This window comes from Nomascus leucogenys, chromosome 8, assembly GCF_006542625.1.
Source record: "Nomascus leucogenys isolate Asia chromosome 8, Asia_NLE_v1, whole genome shotgun sequence".
NCBI classification, from domain to species: Eukaryota; Metazoa; Chordata; class Mammalia; order Primates; family Hylobatidae; genus Nomascus; species Nomascus leucogenys.
Genome location: NC_044388.1, coordinates 21940735 through 21959424, shown reverse-complemented (window position 1 = coordinate 21959424; position 18690 = coordinate 21940735). Strand labels below are relative to the sequence as shown.

The 18690-nt window shown below is 35.9% G+C and overlaps 1 protein-coding gene across 1 annotated transcript; it reads left to right on the top strand.

Annotated features, from left to right (window-relative positions):
* The first annotated feature begins 951 nt into the window (after positions 1-951).
* On the top strand, positions 952-18448 carry DAZL (deleted in azoospermia like). Its single transcript, XM_030816440.1, is given in 12 exon segments — positions 952-981; positions 983-1018; positions 6855-7001; positions 7276-7367; positions 7911-7962; positions 8400-8463; positions 8562-8701; positions 10052-10123; positions 10854-10904; positions 11694-11807; positions 13129-13227; positions 16536-18448. Coding segments are annotated over 12 exon segments (951 nt in total). The 3' UTR covers positions 16590-18448.
* Positions 18449-18690: the final 242 nt, after the last annotated feature.

Here is an 18690-nt window from a genome sequence, read left to right as displayed (position 1 = left end):
TCCCGGAGCCCCGCGGACCACGCCTCAGTCCGCCTGCGCTCCTCAGCCTGGCGGTCCACCTTTTGGTCGCTCCTCAGCCTTGTCACCCGCCCTTGGTTTTCCTTTTCTCTTCGTCTTTGGCTCCTTTGACCACTCGAAGCCGCATAGCGGGTTCCAGCGGACCTCACAGCAGCCCCAGAAGTGGGGCGCCAAGCACTGCCTCTGCTCCTCCTCGAGCCGGTCAGGAACTGCTGCCTGCCGCCATCATGGTGAGTTGACGGAGAAGCCCGAGGGCCAAGGCTGGCGCAGTCTTCACTCGTGGGTGAAACTCGGCTCTGCGGGGGCGGAAAGTGAAGTCACCCTCGGCTTTCCTTTTTGGGGGGGGGCACCTGCCTGGACGCACCACGAGCCATGACCCACAGAGTGGGGAGAGGCGGCCTGGCAGTGGCGCGGCCTACACAGAGAGGCAGGCGTGGGACGCCGAGGGTGGCAAGGTGGGGGTGAACCCCGAGGACGCGCTGCCTTGCCGGCCACGTGCAAGGGCCACGACCTTCTTGAGGCACCCATTTCCCGGCTCCGGTTCTCTGCTGGCAGAGGTTTGGGGTGTGGGTTCCCCACCCCCGACTGCCCCACCCCTCCCCCACTCCCACGCGGTCTCCCAGTCACGCGCCCCCGCCCCTCCCCCACTCCCACGCGCCCCCGCCCCGCCAGCCTCGTTTCTGGCGCTCTCCCCGTGGCTCCGCAAGATGGCGGCGGGCCTGCTGAGGGACTTGCCTCCTTAGACTGGGAGGGCCGGAGCTTCCTTAGGAAGTGGTTCCCTCTTGGTCCCTGTACTTGGTGGGGTGGGCGGGGTTCGTGGGGGCCTCAGCGTGGGGTGTGAGGCGTCCTGAAGGCATGGCCCGCCAGCTGAGGGGGGCTGGGTCGGAAGTGCCTGTGGTCCCCTCGCGCCTGTCAGCTGCTGGGTACTTGCTGATGGCGGTTCCCTCGTGCGGCGGCGACAGGCAGAAAAGCTCGCCTGACGTCATCTTTGCGGCACGAGGTTGGTTTCAGTAGTTACCATTGAGAATTTTAGAATTTTTAAATTCTGGGCACAGTTTTTTCCCTCTCGATAAACCAGGAAGCTCTGACAAAATGTCCATTTGGTAGACAGCGTTAGGTGTGCGTTTTTGTGAGTTTGGTAAATGCCTAGTGTTGCTTCAGCGCCACCACAAGGTGCGGCTCTGAACACGCAGACCAACCACTGAGTCAAAGAATGCGCGTATTACATGCTGTGTGTGTGTCTGCATTGATAATTCTCAGTGTCTTCAGGGAGGAAATTTATACACGGTTTATATTACCATGTATAAACATTAAAATAAAAATAAACAACTATTATGTGTAATTGTGCAACATGTAGTTATCCATGCTAATAAAAAGTAATCACCTTGAGTTATAAGTAATTATTAATTATAATACTTTTCATTTTTAGAGTTAAAAGGAAGAAATCCTAATTGTTTCATTGGATTATTTTTTCTGATTATAAAAGTAGCATATTTGCTCATTTGAAAACAATCACTGTAAGAAAATAGCAATCCATCTTAATCCCAACACTTATAACCGTTAAATTTTGGTACATGTATGGCCTTCCAGATTATGTTTATTCATGTATTGCACATAGATGGGCCAACTTTTACAAGAGTTACACCGTGCTGCATAATACTATTTTACAACTTGCATCTTTCAATTGATGGCATTATTCTGAAGATAATTTTAATTTTCAATATATGTTAAAAATTATACCATTATTTTACCGAATTCGCTTATGGCGAATACTTTTTCAGTATTAAAACACTACTATCATGGGCTGGGCACGGTGGCTCACGTCTGTAATCTCTTTAGGAGGCTGAGGCGGGTGGATCACTTGAGGTCAGGAGTTCGAGACCAGCCTGGCTAATATGGTGACACCCCATCTCTACTAAAAACAGAAAAATTAACCAGGCGTGGTGGTGCGCACTTTATTCCCAGCTACTCGGGTGGCTGAGGCAGGAGAATCACTTGAACCTGGGAGGCAGGTTGCAGTGAGCTAAGATGGTGCCACTGCACTCCAGCCTAGGCGGCAAAGCGGGGAGGCTTAGGCTCAAAAAAAAAAATGCTATGAATATCCTTGTGTAAATATCTTGGCACGCTTGTATTAATTCCTTGATATGAATTGCTGTAAGTGGAATTGCTGGGTGGAAGCGCTTTGCCCCTTTAGTAACAATTTTAAGTTATGCCCCTCATTAGTATACTGATGAGTATCCCCGCCTATCAAACTATGATAAATCTTTTCCAAGCTACTCTTGGTAAAGCATATATCAGTATTTTCTCACTGATGGTGTGTAGAATGATCTCTTTTCCACACCCTTTCCAATGAAAGGTATTAGGATTTTTAAAATTGTCAACCTAATAGCTGGAAAATATTTTACTATGTTGATGTGCACTTTTTAAAATCATCAATGAAGTTGATCTATCATTAGCTTTTTAAACTTCCTTTTTATTTTTATTTTTATTGATTCATAAAAACTGTATTAATGTTGACCTTTGTCATACATAATGGAAAAAAATACATAGTAGTAATAAGGAGGTGCCCTTATCTTATTCCTAATTTCAATGGAGATGACTCTAGTATTTCACTTTAAGCTTAATGATAGGGTAGAATTAGATTGATAGAAAATAAGATTCCTCTATTTGTTTTACTTGGATTTTTAAATAATTTAAAAATGAATGCTGTGTTTTATCAAATGCTTTTTCAATGGTGAGTTAAAGTAACAATATCGTGTGAAGTATTCTTGCATTTCCAATATAAACTGTATTCTTTATATACTGCTGGAATTTTGCATTTGTGTTGAGGGCAGGGATGGCTCATCTTGATGAGGCTTTGTTATATGCTGTTAGCTTTGTAAAATGCGTTGAGAAATACTTTTTTCCTCTTTGAAAATTGAAGAAAAGTGTTTGAATTTCTTAATCTCTTCTTCTGTGTCTTCTATCTTTATTTCTGGTGTCTTGGTGTGTGTTTGCACCTCTCTCTGACACAAACATACACCCAAGTTACCTATTTCTTTACAAGTTGAAAAAACTCCCAGGGAAACTGAGCCAGGTATCATTGGGTGTTCTTTCTCAAGATTGTTTTGTAAAAATTTAAATTTCTCTACAAGTTTGTCATGTCGTTGATTTCCAAATTTATTCCTATAGAGTTTATGCGTAGCGTTGTTTTATAATCTGTGGTCATAACCCATTTCTCAGGTCTCATATATCCTTTTGCTTTCTTGCCTTTTCTTGCTTAGTTTTGCCAGGATTGTTTATTGCTTGAATTTCGTCCTACCCACCCCCAACTCCCCAAAAATCTACTCTTGGATTTACTTAAAGTTTTGAGTCTGATTTTCATGTCATATTTTCTTAATTTTAGCATTCTCTTTATTCGTTCCTTCCTGTTGGTATGAATGTAACTTTGATAACTACAAATTATAGCCTTTTTCCTGGTCAGTTTATGTAAATCTCAATTTGCTTACATGTTCACATAGTAATTGAATTAGGTAATACTGTGAAAGAAGCTGACATCCCAGGAGTTTAAATAATAATTTTTTCCAGCTTTTAGCTGTCTTTGTCACTTGGTTGTCCAAATATAACAAGGAATATGTTTGCTATAAATAACAATGAGAGTTGTGTATATGATGGTCTTGAAGCTCACCCCTGTTTACTATTCCAACATTTCTCATTTCAAAATTCACCAACTCATTTGAAGGTATGATTAAGAAAATTAATTCTTTAATGCAGTTTGTTTTCAGGATGCTATTGACAGTTACGATGGTACTTTCTTTAAAATTAAGCTTTTGCTTATCCTAAGCATTCATTTATATTTTTGGCCACAGTTTCACCAAAGGTTGTCTATTGATTGTGGATTTTTATATATACATTATGTATAAATACAGTAGGAATTTAACAATCCCTGCTAATCAAGCCATGGTAAAAATGAAGTACATTGCTCACTTTGTTAGCTTTGAGCGCCACCTGCTGGCTGAGAACTAGGACGTGATGGCGCCTCCTTAATTTAAGATGTTATTACACTATTAAAGTGATCCAATGAGTTTTATATTTACGATTCCAGTTAAGCAGGCAGCCAGTTTGTAAGATCCAAGCCAAAGTCAGACTTCCTATAATATCAAATGCCTCTTTTCCTCTTTACCAAACTACTGTTGTCTCCAAGTATCCGTTTTACTCTTGTATGGAGTATGAGAATTAGAAGAGACACCAGAGATTCTTTCCAACCATTCATTTTCAAGCAAGGAAACTGAGATCCTGAAAAGACTTACTTTACTGAACAATGGAAATCAGGTTCTTCCCAAACAATAATTTTCCTCCTCAATTCTTATGGCACTGTCACAAGGTTTCTTAACCACACCCTATTCAAATTTTGGACCAAATAGTTCCTTGTTGTAGGAAGCTTTCTTTGCATTGTAGGATGTGCAGTAGTATTCCTGGCCTTCAGCCCATTAGATGCCAGGAATACACCTCAGTTGTGACAGCCAGTCTCTAAACATTGTTAAATGCCCCTGGGGCTCACAAATCTTCCCCAGTTGAGAATCAATGCATTATCATAACCTCTTGTAATCTGACACAGTTTTCTGCCAGATGTTACACTTCTAAATTAAAATACATCCAAACACTGTGGTGCAGAGACAATACTGTATATATAGCTTGTTTATCAAAGAAAAACATATCCAAAGTTCATCCACAAATCAAGGGGGAATTGAAAATGAGAAAATACAAGAATTTCAGAATTTATTTTGTTTTGTTTTATTCTGTTTGGGATTTCTGAATGAACTGGGAAGGGATTGGTAAATTGTAGGGGAGGGAAATCTAATCAGGTTCCTAATAGTTCAAGATACGTAGCTTAATATCATTTAGAGAAACAATAACATAAGACATTTTTAGAAAGGAAAAACTTTAGAAATAGTTTTTAAATTTTTCTTCATATTATTGTCATGAAATACCACTATTAAAAGAAAGAATTAGGAATTATTTACAAACCCAGAATAGCAAGTATAAGCACAAACGAATAGAGAAAAGCAATAAACTCAGCTTTAGTTGATTTGACAATTTAGATTTCATCTCTAGTAAAGCTGTGTAGAATCAGTAACTTCTAGCATCTAATTAACAAAGCAGGAACTCTACTTTCTTATTCCTATAAAATTACTGTGCCTTTCAAAAAGATAACAGTTGCTTTCTTTTGTCTTGTTTTCTTTCAAACAGGTATATGTGTAATAGCTTTCTCTTTTGCACCCGTTTATAGTTACCTTTTGTAGTCAACAAGCACTTCACCAATGATTTTTAAATTAATGATTTTTCATAGTTTCCTAATGTTTCAATTAGTTCTTAATTAAAAGTATCTTCAAAATAAGTCAGCTAAAATAGTAAAGCCAAAAAAGAAACTTGAAAAAAAATCTGAAAATAAATTCAAATAACAGGACACTAACTTGTATTGGCATACCACTTTATACTTTACAAAATGAATTCACAGATGTTATCTCATTTCCTTCTCAAAGCAATTTGCCCAGAGATACACAGCTGGCAAGTAAGTGGCTTGTAACCACTTACCTGTAAGGGACATAAACCTAGATCTCCTGACTAAATTAATTTTTGTTCCACTCTGCTATATTGCTTCTCCGACATATATATTACTTACAAATTCTACTTCAGAAAATTTTACGTTAGCCTTAGAGTCTACTGCGGAAAGAATAAAGACAGTTCTGATCAAAATCCAGAAAAAATAATGAGTTATATGTATGTGTTTCTTTATCCGAAAATAAAGATGGTATCATTTATATCTCCCTACTGTGAAAATTAGAATTATCAGCGGGACTGATTTGGTGTTAGGAAGAAAAATGTTATTTCAAAAGATGATTTGAACACCCTAGCATTAGGGAAGAGGATTATAATCCTTTTTTTAGAAGGAGCTGTGACATGTGAGCAAATAATGTTTCCATGATCCATTTCCAAAGTAAAGCAGGCATACTAACACAGGGAGTGTTAAAATTGTAAAAATTCATGTTAATTTTGGTGAAAAAGGCGAAGCAGGACAAAATGGTTTAAAACTTTGGGGCTTATTTTCTTTTTGATGTGGCTTTTTGGAGTTTTTTTTTTGAGATTTGTCATCCTTTTTATTAGTGTACTCAGTAAAATGAAAAGTTGTTTATGAATATAGAACAGGATGATTTTGATTTTGATTTTTACAAATCTGAACTTTCTAATTTGGGTTTTTTTTTTTTTTTAACTCATTCGCATAGTATTTTCACAAATACTAAGTATTCTTCCACAGCATTGTGCAAGACTCGGTAATGAGCAATACTGGGTTTAAGAAAGTACTGTATCCTGGCTGCGCACGGTGGCTCACGCCTGTAATCCCAGCACTTTGGGAGGCCAAGGCAGGCGGATCACCTGAGATCGGGAGTTTGAGACTAGCCTGGCCAACGTGGAGAAACCCCCTCTCTACTAAAAATACAAAATTAGCCAGGCATGGTGTCGGGTGCCTGTAATCCCAGCTACTCGGGAGGCTGAGGCAGGAGAATCGCTTGAACCTGGGAGACGGAGGTTGCAGTGAGCCGAGATCACGCCATTGTACTGCAGCCTGGGTGACAAGGGCGAGACTGCGTCTCAAAAAAAAAAAAAAAGTACTATATCCTTTTGTTAAAATTCCATGCTGATCTACTCTGATAAGTTTAAATCCTGAGCCTGAACTAACTTAGAATGAAAGTAATTTATATAAAATATTTTATACTTAAAATACAAAAATTATATTTCACATTATGTATAGGTTTTTCCTGTGTATCTAATTATGATGTCTACTTTCCAAATTACAGTCTACTGCAAATCCTGAAACTTCAAACTCAACCATTTCCAGAGAGGCCAGCACGCAGTCCTCATCAGCTGCAACCAGCCAAGGCTATATTTTACCAGAAGGCAAAATCATGCCAAACACTGTTTTTGTTGGAGGAATTGATGTTAGGGTATTGTATTCATACCTCATTTTTACCTTGAAATGCATTATGAATAATGGGATTTGGGCCCTGTTACAAACTTAAGGTTTTTTTGTACTTCATGGAGGTTTAGAATTCGTTTTACATTTGACCCATAGATACTAAAAATATCTTTGACGAAAGAGCTACTAGTCATTTGGGGATAAATGGGGGAGAAATTTTCACATCATCGAACCTTCTTTTAGTAAAATTAAAATTTTTGAATGCTGAATTTTTACTCTTGAAGTTCAATTCTTTTCCATAGATGGATGAAACTGAGATTAGAAGCTTCTTTGCTAGATATGGTTCAGTGAAAGAAGTGAAGATAATCACTGATCAAACTGGTGTGTCCAAAGGGTGAGTAATTTTATCAAAAATATCTGAACTCTAGCCACGTATAGAGTATCAGAGAAGACTTCAAAATTGGTATTCTGACACTTATATAAATTTGTTGCTGTGTTAATTTCTTTCATGTAGAGGATAAAAGTTTATTTCCAGCTCTTTTATGTAGTCATTTTTCTAATGTTTGTTTTTGAATATCTTCAATCTTTATTTCATACAAATGAATTAATCCGTTTTCTCAAAGAATTGTTTTCTTCATATATCGCACAGTATCTTAAATTTTAACCACCTTGTCTTAGATAGTAAGTTAAATTCAGGTTCATGGATATGAATTCTTTGTTAATCAATAAAGTTTCCACACTACCCTAATCTTAGCACATTTTAACATAGTTCAGATGAAGAAAAAGCAGTATTTGTAGAGGATCTATCATGTACATCTTAACAAATATTTAGCATATTATATTATCTTTTAGTCATGATCACTTCTGTATATTGTAGAAGTTCTGAACCATGTACTGTATGATGGTGATTTTATACTTCATTTATCTGCCTTTATAGCTATGGATTTGTTTCATTTTTTAATGACGTGGATGTGCAGAAGATAGTAGAAGTAAGTAATCTAATAGAAAAATCTCATTTGTTTTATTGCTACAATGTTTAGTGTCGAGTGATATACTCAGTCTGGTGTAAAATTTGGAAGAGGATACACTTTCTGGTCAAAAAAATCCAAACTTAGAGGAATCTCACATAAGTTGTTAGAACCTGTTTATTTTTGACTGGGCACCTAGGTTCATAAACTACAGACAGGAAGGGTTGGAGACAGGGCAGGGTGATGAAAATTTTTGATCAACTTTCACTTGATGCCTTTTGACACTGATTAGAGAAGTAAGGGTAAGGGAGCTTCATGATGACAAATTTTAATTTGGTGTGTAGTTATCACTGATTTTCTATGATAATAGGAACTTTAGAAGACTTTAGGTGTTCACCCAAGTCTTGGAAGTAAAGACTTGAAAATTGATTCTAGTTTTGTTACTGTTTTATTTTCAGTCACAGATAAATTTCCATGGTAAAAAGCTGAAGCTGGGCCCTGCAATCAGGAAACAAAATTTATGTGAGTACAAAAAGAAATTGTTCTTTTCAAACAAAAAAGAAATTATGTAGCTTTTCAAAGAACTAAAAATAGGCTTTTTCTTTTTGCTTCTTAAAAAGGTGCTTATCATGTGCAGCCACGTCCTTTGGTTTTTAATCATCCTCCTCCACCACAGTTTCAGAATGTCTGGACCAATCCAAACACTGAAACTTATATGCAGCCCCCAACCACGATGAATCCTGTAACTCAGTATGTTCAGGTAAGAATTGCTTACGTTCCTATTCTCTTGTTTATTGTAGTCATCGTACCCTCTGTGGAATTATATCCAGTTTCCATAGTAAGTGGTAATAGCATCCCTGTTTGAATACTTTCAGTGATGGGAAATTTATTACTTTTGTTAGAAATTTATTATTCTTAGTGTTGTTCTTTATATGAGCTAAAGATCTTCTGTATACTTTGTCTTTATCTTAGAAATGACCTCTGTAGACACATGAAGAAATTTCTTCCTTTTCCCCACCTGTATAACTAGTTCCTAAAGCATTTGAAAGCTATCGTTATGTGTCTGTCTAGTATATTCTTCTCTAAGGTTAGCAAATCGTCTAGCTATTCTTTATTTGCAATGATTTCCAGATGCCTCCTCATATAAATTGCTGACTTCTGGATATATTCTGATTCTGGAATGGGTAGATTTCTGATGTGTTTTACTACATAAATCCTGTGAGTTTCTGGCATATAATTTCTCTGATCCTGGTTACTTTGATATTTAAAGTAGGATTTGACATACTATCACTTACTGGTGGTAAATAACATTTTCTTCTTAATTCATTTTACTTATGTTTTGGTTTAAAAGACATTTTCTTTGCTGGAAAATAAAGTAGCAAAATAGGAGTGAAATAGTTCTTCAGTGTCTTTCATTCGTTAACATTTTCCATGTACTTGAAATGTGTAGGGTATACCTCCTCTTCTTCTCTGAACAATGGCTAGAAAAAAAAAAAAAAAGCCCTACTTGTTTCTAACATTTACTGTGAGCCATTACTGAATCTGGGTGATTCGTGTATGCTGCCACCTATATGTTTTCAATCAGTAACTATTGAAAAATATTAAGACATTATACTGTCTCTTTTCCAGTTTTGGATTATATACAGCCCTTAGTTTTTCGAAATGAGGTACAGAAAAAGCCATAGCATCTGTAGGAGGACTACATATTACCCTATAATATTGTCAAACACAAAACTGTCTAGAAGTATTTTGACAAAGAAATAGCAAATGTATTAATTTAACTTACATTGAAGTCTGTCTGAATAGAGCCTTATCACCAGTGTAAAAAATAACTTCTGGGGGTGAACAAGTACACAGTATAAATAAGATAAACTTTGCCTGGTGAAATAGTCACTTTTGTCATTTGTCTGTTCCCCCTCCCCACCCAAAGGGTAACACTTGACAGAGAATATTTCTTTCTTCGTAAAGTCAGTCATTCATTTAGAATTCTGCATTGTTGTATATAGAAAAATATTTTAAAAGTTTTCATATTTTTGTTATGTTGGGAATAATATTTCTAATTTTAAAAAATGTTTTATTAATTCGTTCTTTCTGTAAACTTGATTTTCAGGCATATCCTACTTACCCAAATTCACCAGTTCAGATCATCACTGGATATCAGTTGCCTGTATATAATTATCAGGTAATTTAAGAGGGAGTAAAATGATTTACTTTCAGATTTTATTGAGGCCTTTAGCTTGTTTATACAAATTGTCTGAATAGTTTGTCATTTTAAACTAGTGAAATGTACCTAAAATTTAAGAAAAAAATTAGTCTAGAATTAAGACCTCTTTATTATTTAGAAGTAATGGAATAATATTTTGACAGGAATATACTTAGCAATAACTTTACAACAGTTTTATGAGATTTGGTGTCCCCTTGTGTATTTCAGCATGTATTTTTTCATCTTTGCTGTCAAATAGCTGAAACAGCCAGACTGACTTTCATCAATTTTTTAGGGAGATAGAGTGAAATAAAATTATCCAATTCTTAGAGCTCAGAATTCAAATTATATTTTTATTTTAGCTGACTGCTTCACGATAATAGTTCTCTGAGTCTCTTTACATAGATATGACTGTATCTATGACCTATAATCATATCTATGGTAATAAATTCAAGGAATTAATATCTCTGAGATTTCCACAATGCCAACTCCAGAAAATTGGGAAAAGGGTGAGGTTTTATATATGGAAGTAACAACAAGAACATCAGGGATTAGAAACATAAAGTACTTTTTTTCCATTCTGTTTCTTTTATTATAACAACAAAGGAGCCAGCCTAAGTACTTCAATATTGTGTATCTCATGTGTTTTTGAAAATGTGTAAGGAATATTTGAATAATTTCGGTTTCCTTTTTTTTTTTTTTTTTAAAGATACCACCACAGTGGCCTGTTGGGGAGCAAAGGAGCTATGTTATACCTCCGGTAAAGTGAATTAGCCAAACATATAATTCCTGTTATTTTAAAGTATTTTTTTGTTTAACTATATTTCTTGATTGTTTTCCATGTCATATATGCCTATATTTTTAAATAGTTTTTTATATTAATGTGTTACATTTTGTTACTTTCTTTTTAACCCAGTTAGAAACTCCCATTGGGAGCAACAGTGCCTCCTCCTCCTCCTCCTCCTCCTCCTCCTCCTCCTCCTCTCAGGTTTTTGTGTGCTTAAGCAATGGCTGGTCCACATAATGATAAGTGTTCAGTTACTTGTTGATAGACTATATAATTCAGGAAAGGTAGTATTAATGTGGCTTTAGAATTAGCATGTATCTGCCTAGAATCTGCCTCTGGCTTTACCAGCCATAAACAAATTGTTGAAGAGGAACAGAAATGTTTTGCTGTTAATTACTGTTAAATAAGAATAGGAATAAAACAAGAGTATTACGTCTAAAACACCTAAGCTGCTGTCTTTCATCGGGATTGGAAATTTGAAGGATATAATAAGTGTTAAAATTCTCAAACACTGCCTTACTACGTTAGTTTCTTAGAGTCCTACTTCTGATTATGTTGATGCCTTAAAGACATTTTAAAACAGAAGGCTGCCTTACTGTATTTTAACTGTTCATTTAAAACAAAGTTTTTGAAATAATATAATTGAATTTCAACACAACTTACATTGAAACTTTCGATACCAGCTCAGCTTTTTGAAGAATAAGCGGCTTTTAAACATATCTGTATGTCTGTTTAATTACACTTTCATTATTTTAAATATAGGCTTATTCAGCTGTTAACTACCACTGTAATGAAGTTGATCCGGGAGCTGAAGTTGTGCCAAATGAATGTTCAGTTCATGAAGCTACTCCACCCTCTGGAAATGGCCCACAAAAGGCAAACATCTAATTTTGTTTATATATATTTCATGTTTATTTTTTCTAGTTTTAATAATGGTTTTTTGAGAAGCAAGCATTTTTGCCCAAATTTAAAGATAGCCATAAATTATAGATCTTAAATAATTGACTAATATTCAGCAGTTAATGTAAAGGTTGGTGAAATTTCAGATAGCCCAAATTTTCAATGTATACATAAAGTTTCTGATTCAGCAGTCCTTTCCTATATTCCAGTTCCACTAATTTTTAAAAACCATACTTCAATAAATACTGTATTAATATGATTTGGCAGAATGTTATGGGAGCGTTTCCTCAAGAATTCTACTCTTCAAAAGAGGAATTAGTACAAATTACATGTACCTTTTCTTTTACAATTTTGATATTTATTTAAACAGTGAAACACATTACTTACGGCATTCTCTCTATAACATTATATGTGGCAATAGTTCCCAACAGTGGTGAAGTCAGTAGTAATTATTCAAATATTGAATTAGGCAGGGTTCTTTCTTCTTTTTATCATTAGAGCAAATTTCTATAATAATACTATCACTCTTGAATCACATATGTTCTCTTAAATGAGTGGGAGTGTGGAAGTAGTTGATGTGTTGGTAATATGTGTAACACTGAAGAAGTCCCATTGGAGTGTAAATTCCTTGATTTAATACTCGATTTTAGAATGCGAATAAATATTAAAATAGCTTACAGTGTAATTGTCAGGTTTTGTCCTGAGTATTTTTTCTTGAAACATTGGAGTTCACTTAGGGATTTAACAAATTCAGCTTTTTAAACCAATATTCTATCACTAAGGTTCTAAAATCTTTGATTGTCAGAAAACTTGCATATTGAGTGATACGTGGTAAGAATTACGAATCACATTTTTATGAATTTCTTTTTTTTTTTTTTTCCCGAGACACAGTCTTGCTGTGTTGCCCAGGCTGGAGTGCAGTGGTGTGATCTTGGCTCACTGCAACTTCTGCCTCCTGGATTCAAGCAGTTCTCCCTGCCTCAGCCTCCTGAGTAGCTGGGATTACAGGCACCCGCCACCATGCCCAGCTGATTTTTGTATTTTTTTAGTAGAGACGGGGTTTCACCATGTTGGCCAGGCTGGTCTTGAATTCTTGACCTCAGGAGGAGGCAGGAATCCTCCTGCCTTGGCCTAAAGTGCTAGGATTACAGGCATGAGCCACCACTCCCAGTCTCTTTTAGCATTTTTTGCATTTCTTTAGAAATAAAGTAATATGTTCATTAAACTATCAAAAAAACCCTTATTAAGAGTGAGTGAAAGAGTCGTCTTTACATTACAGAAAACTTCTGTGTTTCAGAAATCTGTGGACCGAAGCATACAAACGGTGGTATCTTGTCTGTTTAATCCAGAGAACAGACTGAGAAACTCTGTTGTTACTCAAGATGACTACTTCAAGGTATGAATATAACAGTTATGCATAATTAAAAAGCACACTTGTTAGCTTTAAAGTATCTGTTTTCCTTGTGGTATATGTATTTTGAGATTTCTTAGAGCATTTAATTAACTGTTGGCATTTGACTATAACACAGTAAACCAGAGTGGGTTTTACCTGGCAGTATATTTTCTCCTGCTGAACCTTGATATAATGTAGTTACCTTTAGGGAAGAATCCTTCAGCAGAAATTTGTAATTGAAAGGGTTAACTAGAGAAGAGAGTTAGTTGACTGGCTTGACCAAATAGTAAAAGAAAATTTTAGATATAGAAAGCAGATCTTGGCTGGGTGCAGTGGCTCACGCCTGTAATCCCAGCACTTTTGGGGGCTGAGATGGGTGGACTGCTTGAGCTCAGGAGTTCGAGACCACCCTGGGCAATATGGCAAAACCCCATCTCTACAAAAAATACAAAACTTAGCCAGTTGTGGTGGTGCATGCCTGTGGTCCCAGCTACACCAGAGGAGGCTGAGGTAGGAGGATTGCTTGAGCCTGGGAAGTTGAGTCTGCATTGAGCCATGATTGTGCCACTGTACTCCAGCCTGGGCAACAGAGTGAGACCTTGTCTCAAAAAAAAAAAATACATGCATATTGGACTAAAGAGAAGAAAAGAAATGGTTTACTCATAAGATATACTTGAACAGTGTGAAGGGAGAAAAGGGGTAAAGTGAAGCAATAAAATGTTGAGTAGAAAGAATTGGAGGTTGATTCAGACAGAGTTGGTGAAGTGGAAGAGAATGTGGGTAGTTGAATTCCAGAAAGATCTGATTTCTGATCCCGCCGTCTATCCATGTTGGATAGATAAATCTTATTAAGGCTCCAGTTTTTACAAGTCTAAAATGAGAAAGTACAGGACTAAAGGTTTCTGGGTCCCTGTATGAATAGGAAAAAGAACTAACTTGGTCAGTCCTATGGGAGAGAAATATTATGGTTCGTAAAGGGAAGGTGTTTTTTAAATAATAGGTTTATTGAAATATATAATTGAGATACAAGTAATACAATTTACCTAAAGTTTGCATTTCACTGGTTTTTCATATATTCAAAGTTGTGTAACCATGACCACAATCAATTTTAGAATACTTAAATCACCCCAAATGTCACCCCCCCTACCTTAGCAGTCACCTGCTATTTTCCCCCATCCTGTGCAGCCCTAGGCAACCACTAATTTACTTACCTTCTCTTAAGGATTTTCCTGTCCTGGACATTTCATGTATATGGAATCATACATAATGTGGCCTTTTGTGACCGGCTTTTTTCACTCAGCATAATGTTTTCAAGGTTCATCAATATTCTAGCACGTATCAGAACTTTATTTCTTTTTATTTGTGGCTATTACTCATTCTGTTTATCCATTCATCTGTTAAAGACATTGGGATTATTTCTTCTTTTTAACTATTAGAAATAATGCTGTGAACATTCATGTACAAGTTATTACATGGACGTATGTTCTTATTTCTCTTGAGTATATACTTGGGAATGGAATTGCTAAGTCATATTTAACCTTCAGTGGAACTGCCAGAATTTGTCAAAACTGGCTACACACTTTACATTCAAAAGGAAATGTTTAACCATCACTTTGTGCCTTAAAACAGAAAGTAGACTAGCTTTTTTTTCATCTGTGAGTGGATATAGGATGAAGCTTAAGCCTTTTTAAGAGGTTATATTATGGATCTCCTGTATAATGTAGAAGAGTAGAGCCATATAGCAGAATTAAGTTCTTAACATCTTCGCAACAGGGAGTAAACACACTTAAAGTTGACATTTGTTCTCTTGTTGCTTCATTCTGCATAGATAGTATAACTTAGAAAAGAAGGAACTGGAATGGTACATCAGCTTAGCTTGCCCAAAGTTCTGACGATTACATAGGTGTCTACAGTAGTACTTAAATGATTTTTAAAGCAGAAGATAGTCTTCTGTGGTTTTTTGTTTTTTTGAGGTGACCTCATTTAGTCACCTAGGCTGGAGTGCATGTCACAATCACAGCTTACTACAACCTCAAACCCCTGACGCAAGGGATCCTTCTGCCTCAGCCTCCCAAATAGTTAGGACTACAGACATGCACCACCACACTTGGCTAGTTAAAAAGATTTTTTTTTTAAGAGGCAGAATCTTAACTATATTGCCCCTGGCTGGTCTTGAACTCCTGGGCTCAAGTGATCCTCCTGCCTCAGCCTCCCAAAGTGCTGGGATTACAGGCGTGAGCCACCATGCCCAGCCCAGAAAATAGTTTTGAAACTTGAGTTCTCACCTGGTATTAGACAAAAGACTCCCTTTAAACTCCCAGAGTTTTCTGCTTGTTTGGGAGAGGAATCAGAAGTTGGCATCCTGCAGTTGTCTGACATCTAGACCTATTTTGATTGACTGCATGTTGTTGTATTGAATTTGAATGCATGAGGTATTTTTGAATGTATTTACTATTTCCATAGCTAATTCCACTCTTTATTGTCTTGATTCTCTAGTCCCTTCATAATCTTGTTTCCTACATGACCTGTGCAGATACATGTTGGTGACCAGTTTTATAGATTTTAACCTAAATAGGATATCACTCTTTTGACAGATTAGGTAACTTCCAGAAGCCACTTCTATTTATATGACAGTGAAACTGAGGTCCTAGAAAAAGGCCACAGTTAACTTTGTAGAAAATAAAATACTATTATGTTATTACTCATTTGCTTAGTCCCATTTCTCCTTTTAAGGCCTCTCACTTTTTTCTCTCTGCACATCTGTAGGCAACATAGAGTGAAAAGAAAGTTTTGCAATTTTCTGTTTCTTTCTAAAGAATAATACATCTTCACAGGTTAATGATATGTCTTTAAATGCCAAAACTTACACCTTTAACCTAAAAACATGAAATTTCAGATTGGAGAGCTGTTCACAAGCTGTGGTTCCTATTAAATGCAGTTCGGTTAGTGAAAACAGTATTTTTTAGAATTACATTTTCTACCAGCTGTCTTTGGGACATTACTGCAAAATTATTAATTAAGAAGTACATAAAATGATACTGAATCTAAGTCCTGTTATTTCTGAGTTTACTGGGATTTCTTTTTTTTTTTTAATTGATTTCTTTTTTAACTAAACTTTAATAAAACAAGCCATCATGGTACATATGTTATCCCAGTTTTCAAGAATGCTTCTCAAAAAGAATAATCTTTTTTCTCATTATTTATAATGTTTAAACCCAAAATAAATGGTTTATGTTTTTGACAACTTTCAGATCTATAGTAGTAATCAGAAATTTTCAGTAAAATAAAAGGACTCTTTCTGTCTTTTCCAGGATAAAAGAGTGCATCACTTTAGAAGAAGTCGGGCAATGCTTAAATCTGTTTGATCCTCCTGGCTATCTAGTTAACATGGGAAGTTGCTGGTTTTGAATATTAAGCTAAAAGTTTTCCACTGTTATAGAAATTCTGAATTTTGGTAAATCACACTCAAACTTTGTGTATAAGTTGTATTATTAGACTCTCTATTTTATCTTAAACTGTTCTTCATTAGATGTTTATTTAGCAACTGGTTCTATGTTGAATATATAGTTGAAAGTAAAAAAACAATTGAGACTGAAAGAAACTTTAAGATTTATCTGCAAGGATTTTTTAAAAATTGGCATTTTAATAAAAGCAAATACTGATTTTCAAAAAAAGTTTTTAAAAACCTATTTTGAAAGGTCAGAATTTTGTTGGTCTGAATACAAGCATTTCACTTCTCCAACAAGTACCTGTGAACATTACAGTATTTACAATATTGAGCTTTGCATTTATGATTTGTCTAGAAATTTACCACAAAAGCAAAATTTTAAAAATTGCATTTTTAATCAGTGGAACTCAATATATAGTTAGCTTTATTGAAGTCTTCTTATCTAAACCCAGCAAAACAGATTCAAAGCAAACAGTCCAATCATTGGGTCATATGTTTATTCAAAATATTTTGTCTTTTATCTAGAATCCACACATATATATCCTATTTGATTAGGATAGTAATTAGGATAACTAAAATTCTGGGCCTAATTTTTTAAAGAATCCAAGACAATCTAAACTTTACTAGGTACATAAGCTTCTCAATGAGTCACCATTCTTCTTTTTTGTAAAAACTTTTTTCTTTGAAATGCTAAACTTGGCTGTATGTCAAATTGTGCAAAATATTGGTATTAAAGAATGCTGCAACTTTTTTTATGTCACTTAGAGGTTAATCAGAGTATCTGAAGGGAATTGTTTTTATAAAAACATTGAAATATTAGTTACTTTCTATAAATAGATTTAGTCTGTTATATTTCCTTTTGTAAAGTAAAATATGTCCAGAAGAGTCAAAGTACTTAGTTTTGGTATTTCTAAACCACAAAAGTTGTTTAATAAGTATATCTCAAGAATGTGCTAGAGTTAAAAGTTAGCATTCTTTCTAGATTAGCTGGTGTCTTCATTTTACATTGTGACAAACAGCTAGAGCACCAGCGCCCTTTTGCTATACCCACAGTCTTTCTTTTCCAGCCTTTGTCACTAGTCTTTGAGGAGGTTTGCTCCTAGAACTGGTGATACAAAGAATGAAAGTAGCTGTATAAGCAGAGCAGTTCAAGGGCCAAACCCTGGAACGGTAGCAATGGAATATAATACCTTTCTAAGGGAAAAAGTTGTATCAGTATCGTTTGATCTGCCATGGACATGAGTTTAAAGTGGCTTTCTGGCCCTTCTTTCAGTGACTTCTTCCCTAAAACGTAGAGACTCTAACTTAATGTAGTTACTATGAGCCATGTTACTAGTGCTCCCTAGGGTCTATAATTCCTCAAAATTTTCATTCTGAATCTGATGGAGAGAGTCTTTTAACTTTAGAATTCCCAAGAGGGCTTTATTACACCCCAGAAATTGAAAGCACCCTGAATTTGTCCATTTAAAAATGATCTGTAGTTTTTTTGGTGCTATAACATTCTGACACACATCATTCTGTGATTAAATCTCCAGCTTACTATAAATGATATCTATATTCTAAAGAGCTACTTCTAATTATTCCAATATGACCTTAAGGAAAAGTAAGGGAATAAATCTTTGTTGAAGTGAAGCATTTAAAAGAGTAAGGGTAAAAGATAAAGTCCTGAACCTTTCAAAATGGAAAATTAATTCTAAACTTAGAAATATGCTTCTGCCTGTTGCTGATACTGTCTTTGCATACATGAATAAAAATAAACTTTTTTTCTTCAAAAGTATTTTTAGCATTCTGATATAATAATCTAAAATGGTGGGGAGTTGGGTGGGAACTGTGTAACAAGGTTTAGATTCTTAAAATGCAAAAGTATAAAGTTCAGTTTACTAATCTGGCAAAGTTAGGTCATAAAAGCAAATTCAGGTACAAAGAGAAATTTAAGAGATGCATGAACAGCAGTGCCGAGTAGGAATGCTGATGAACACGTCTGACTCTGCTATCTCATGGCTAAGGTCCCTCTCAAT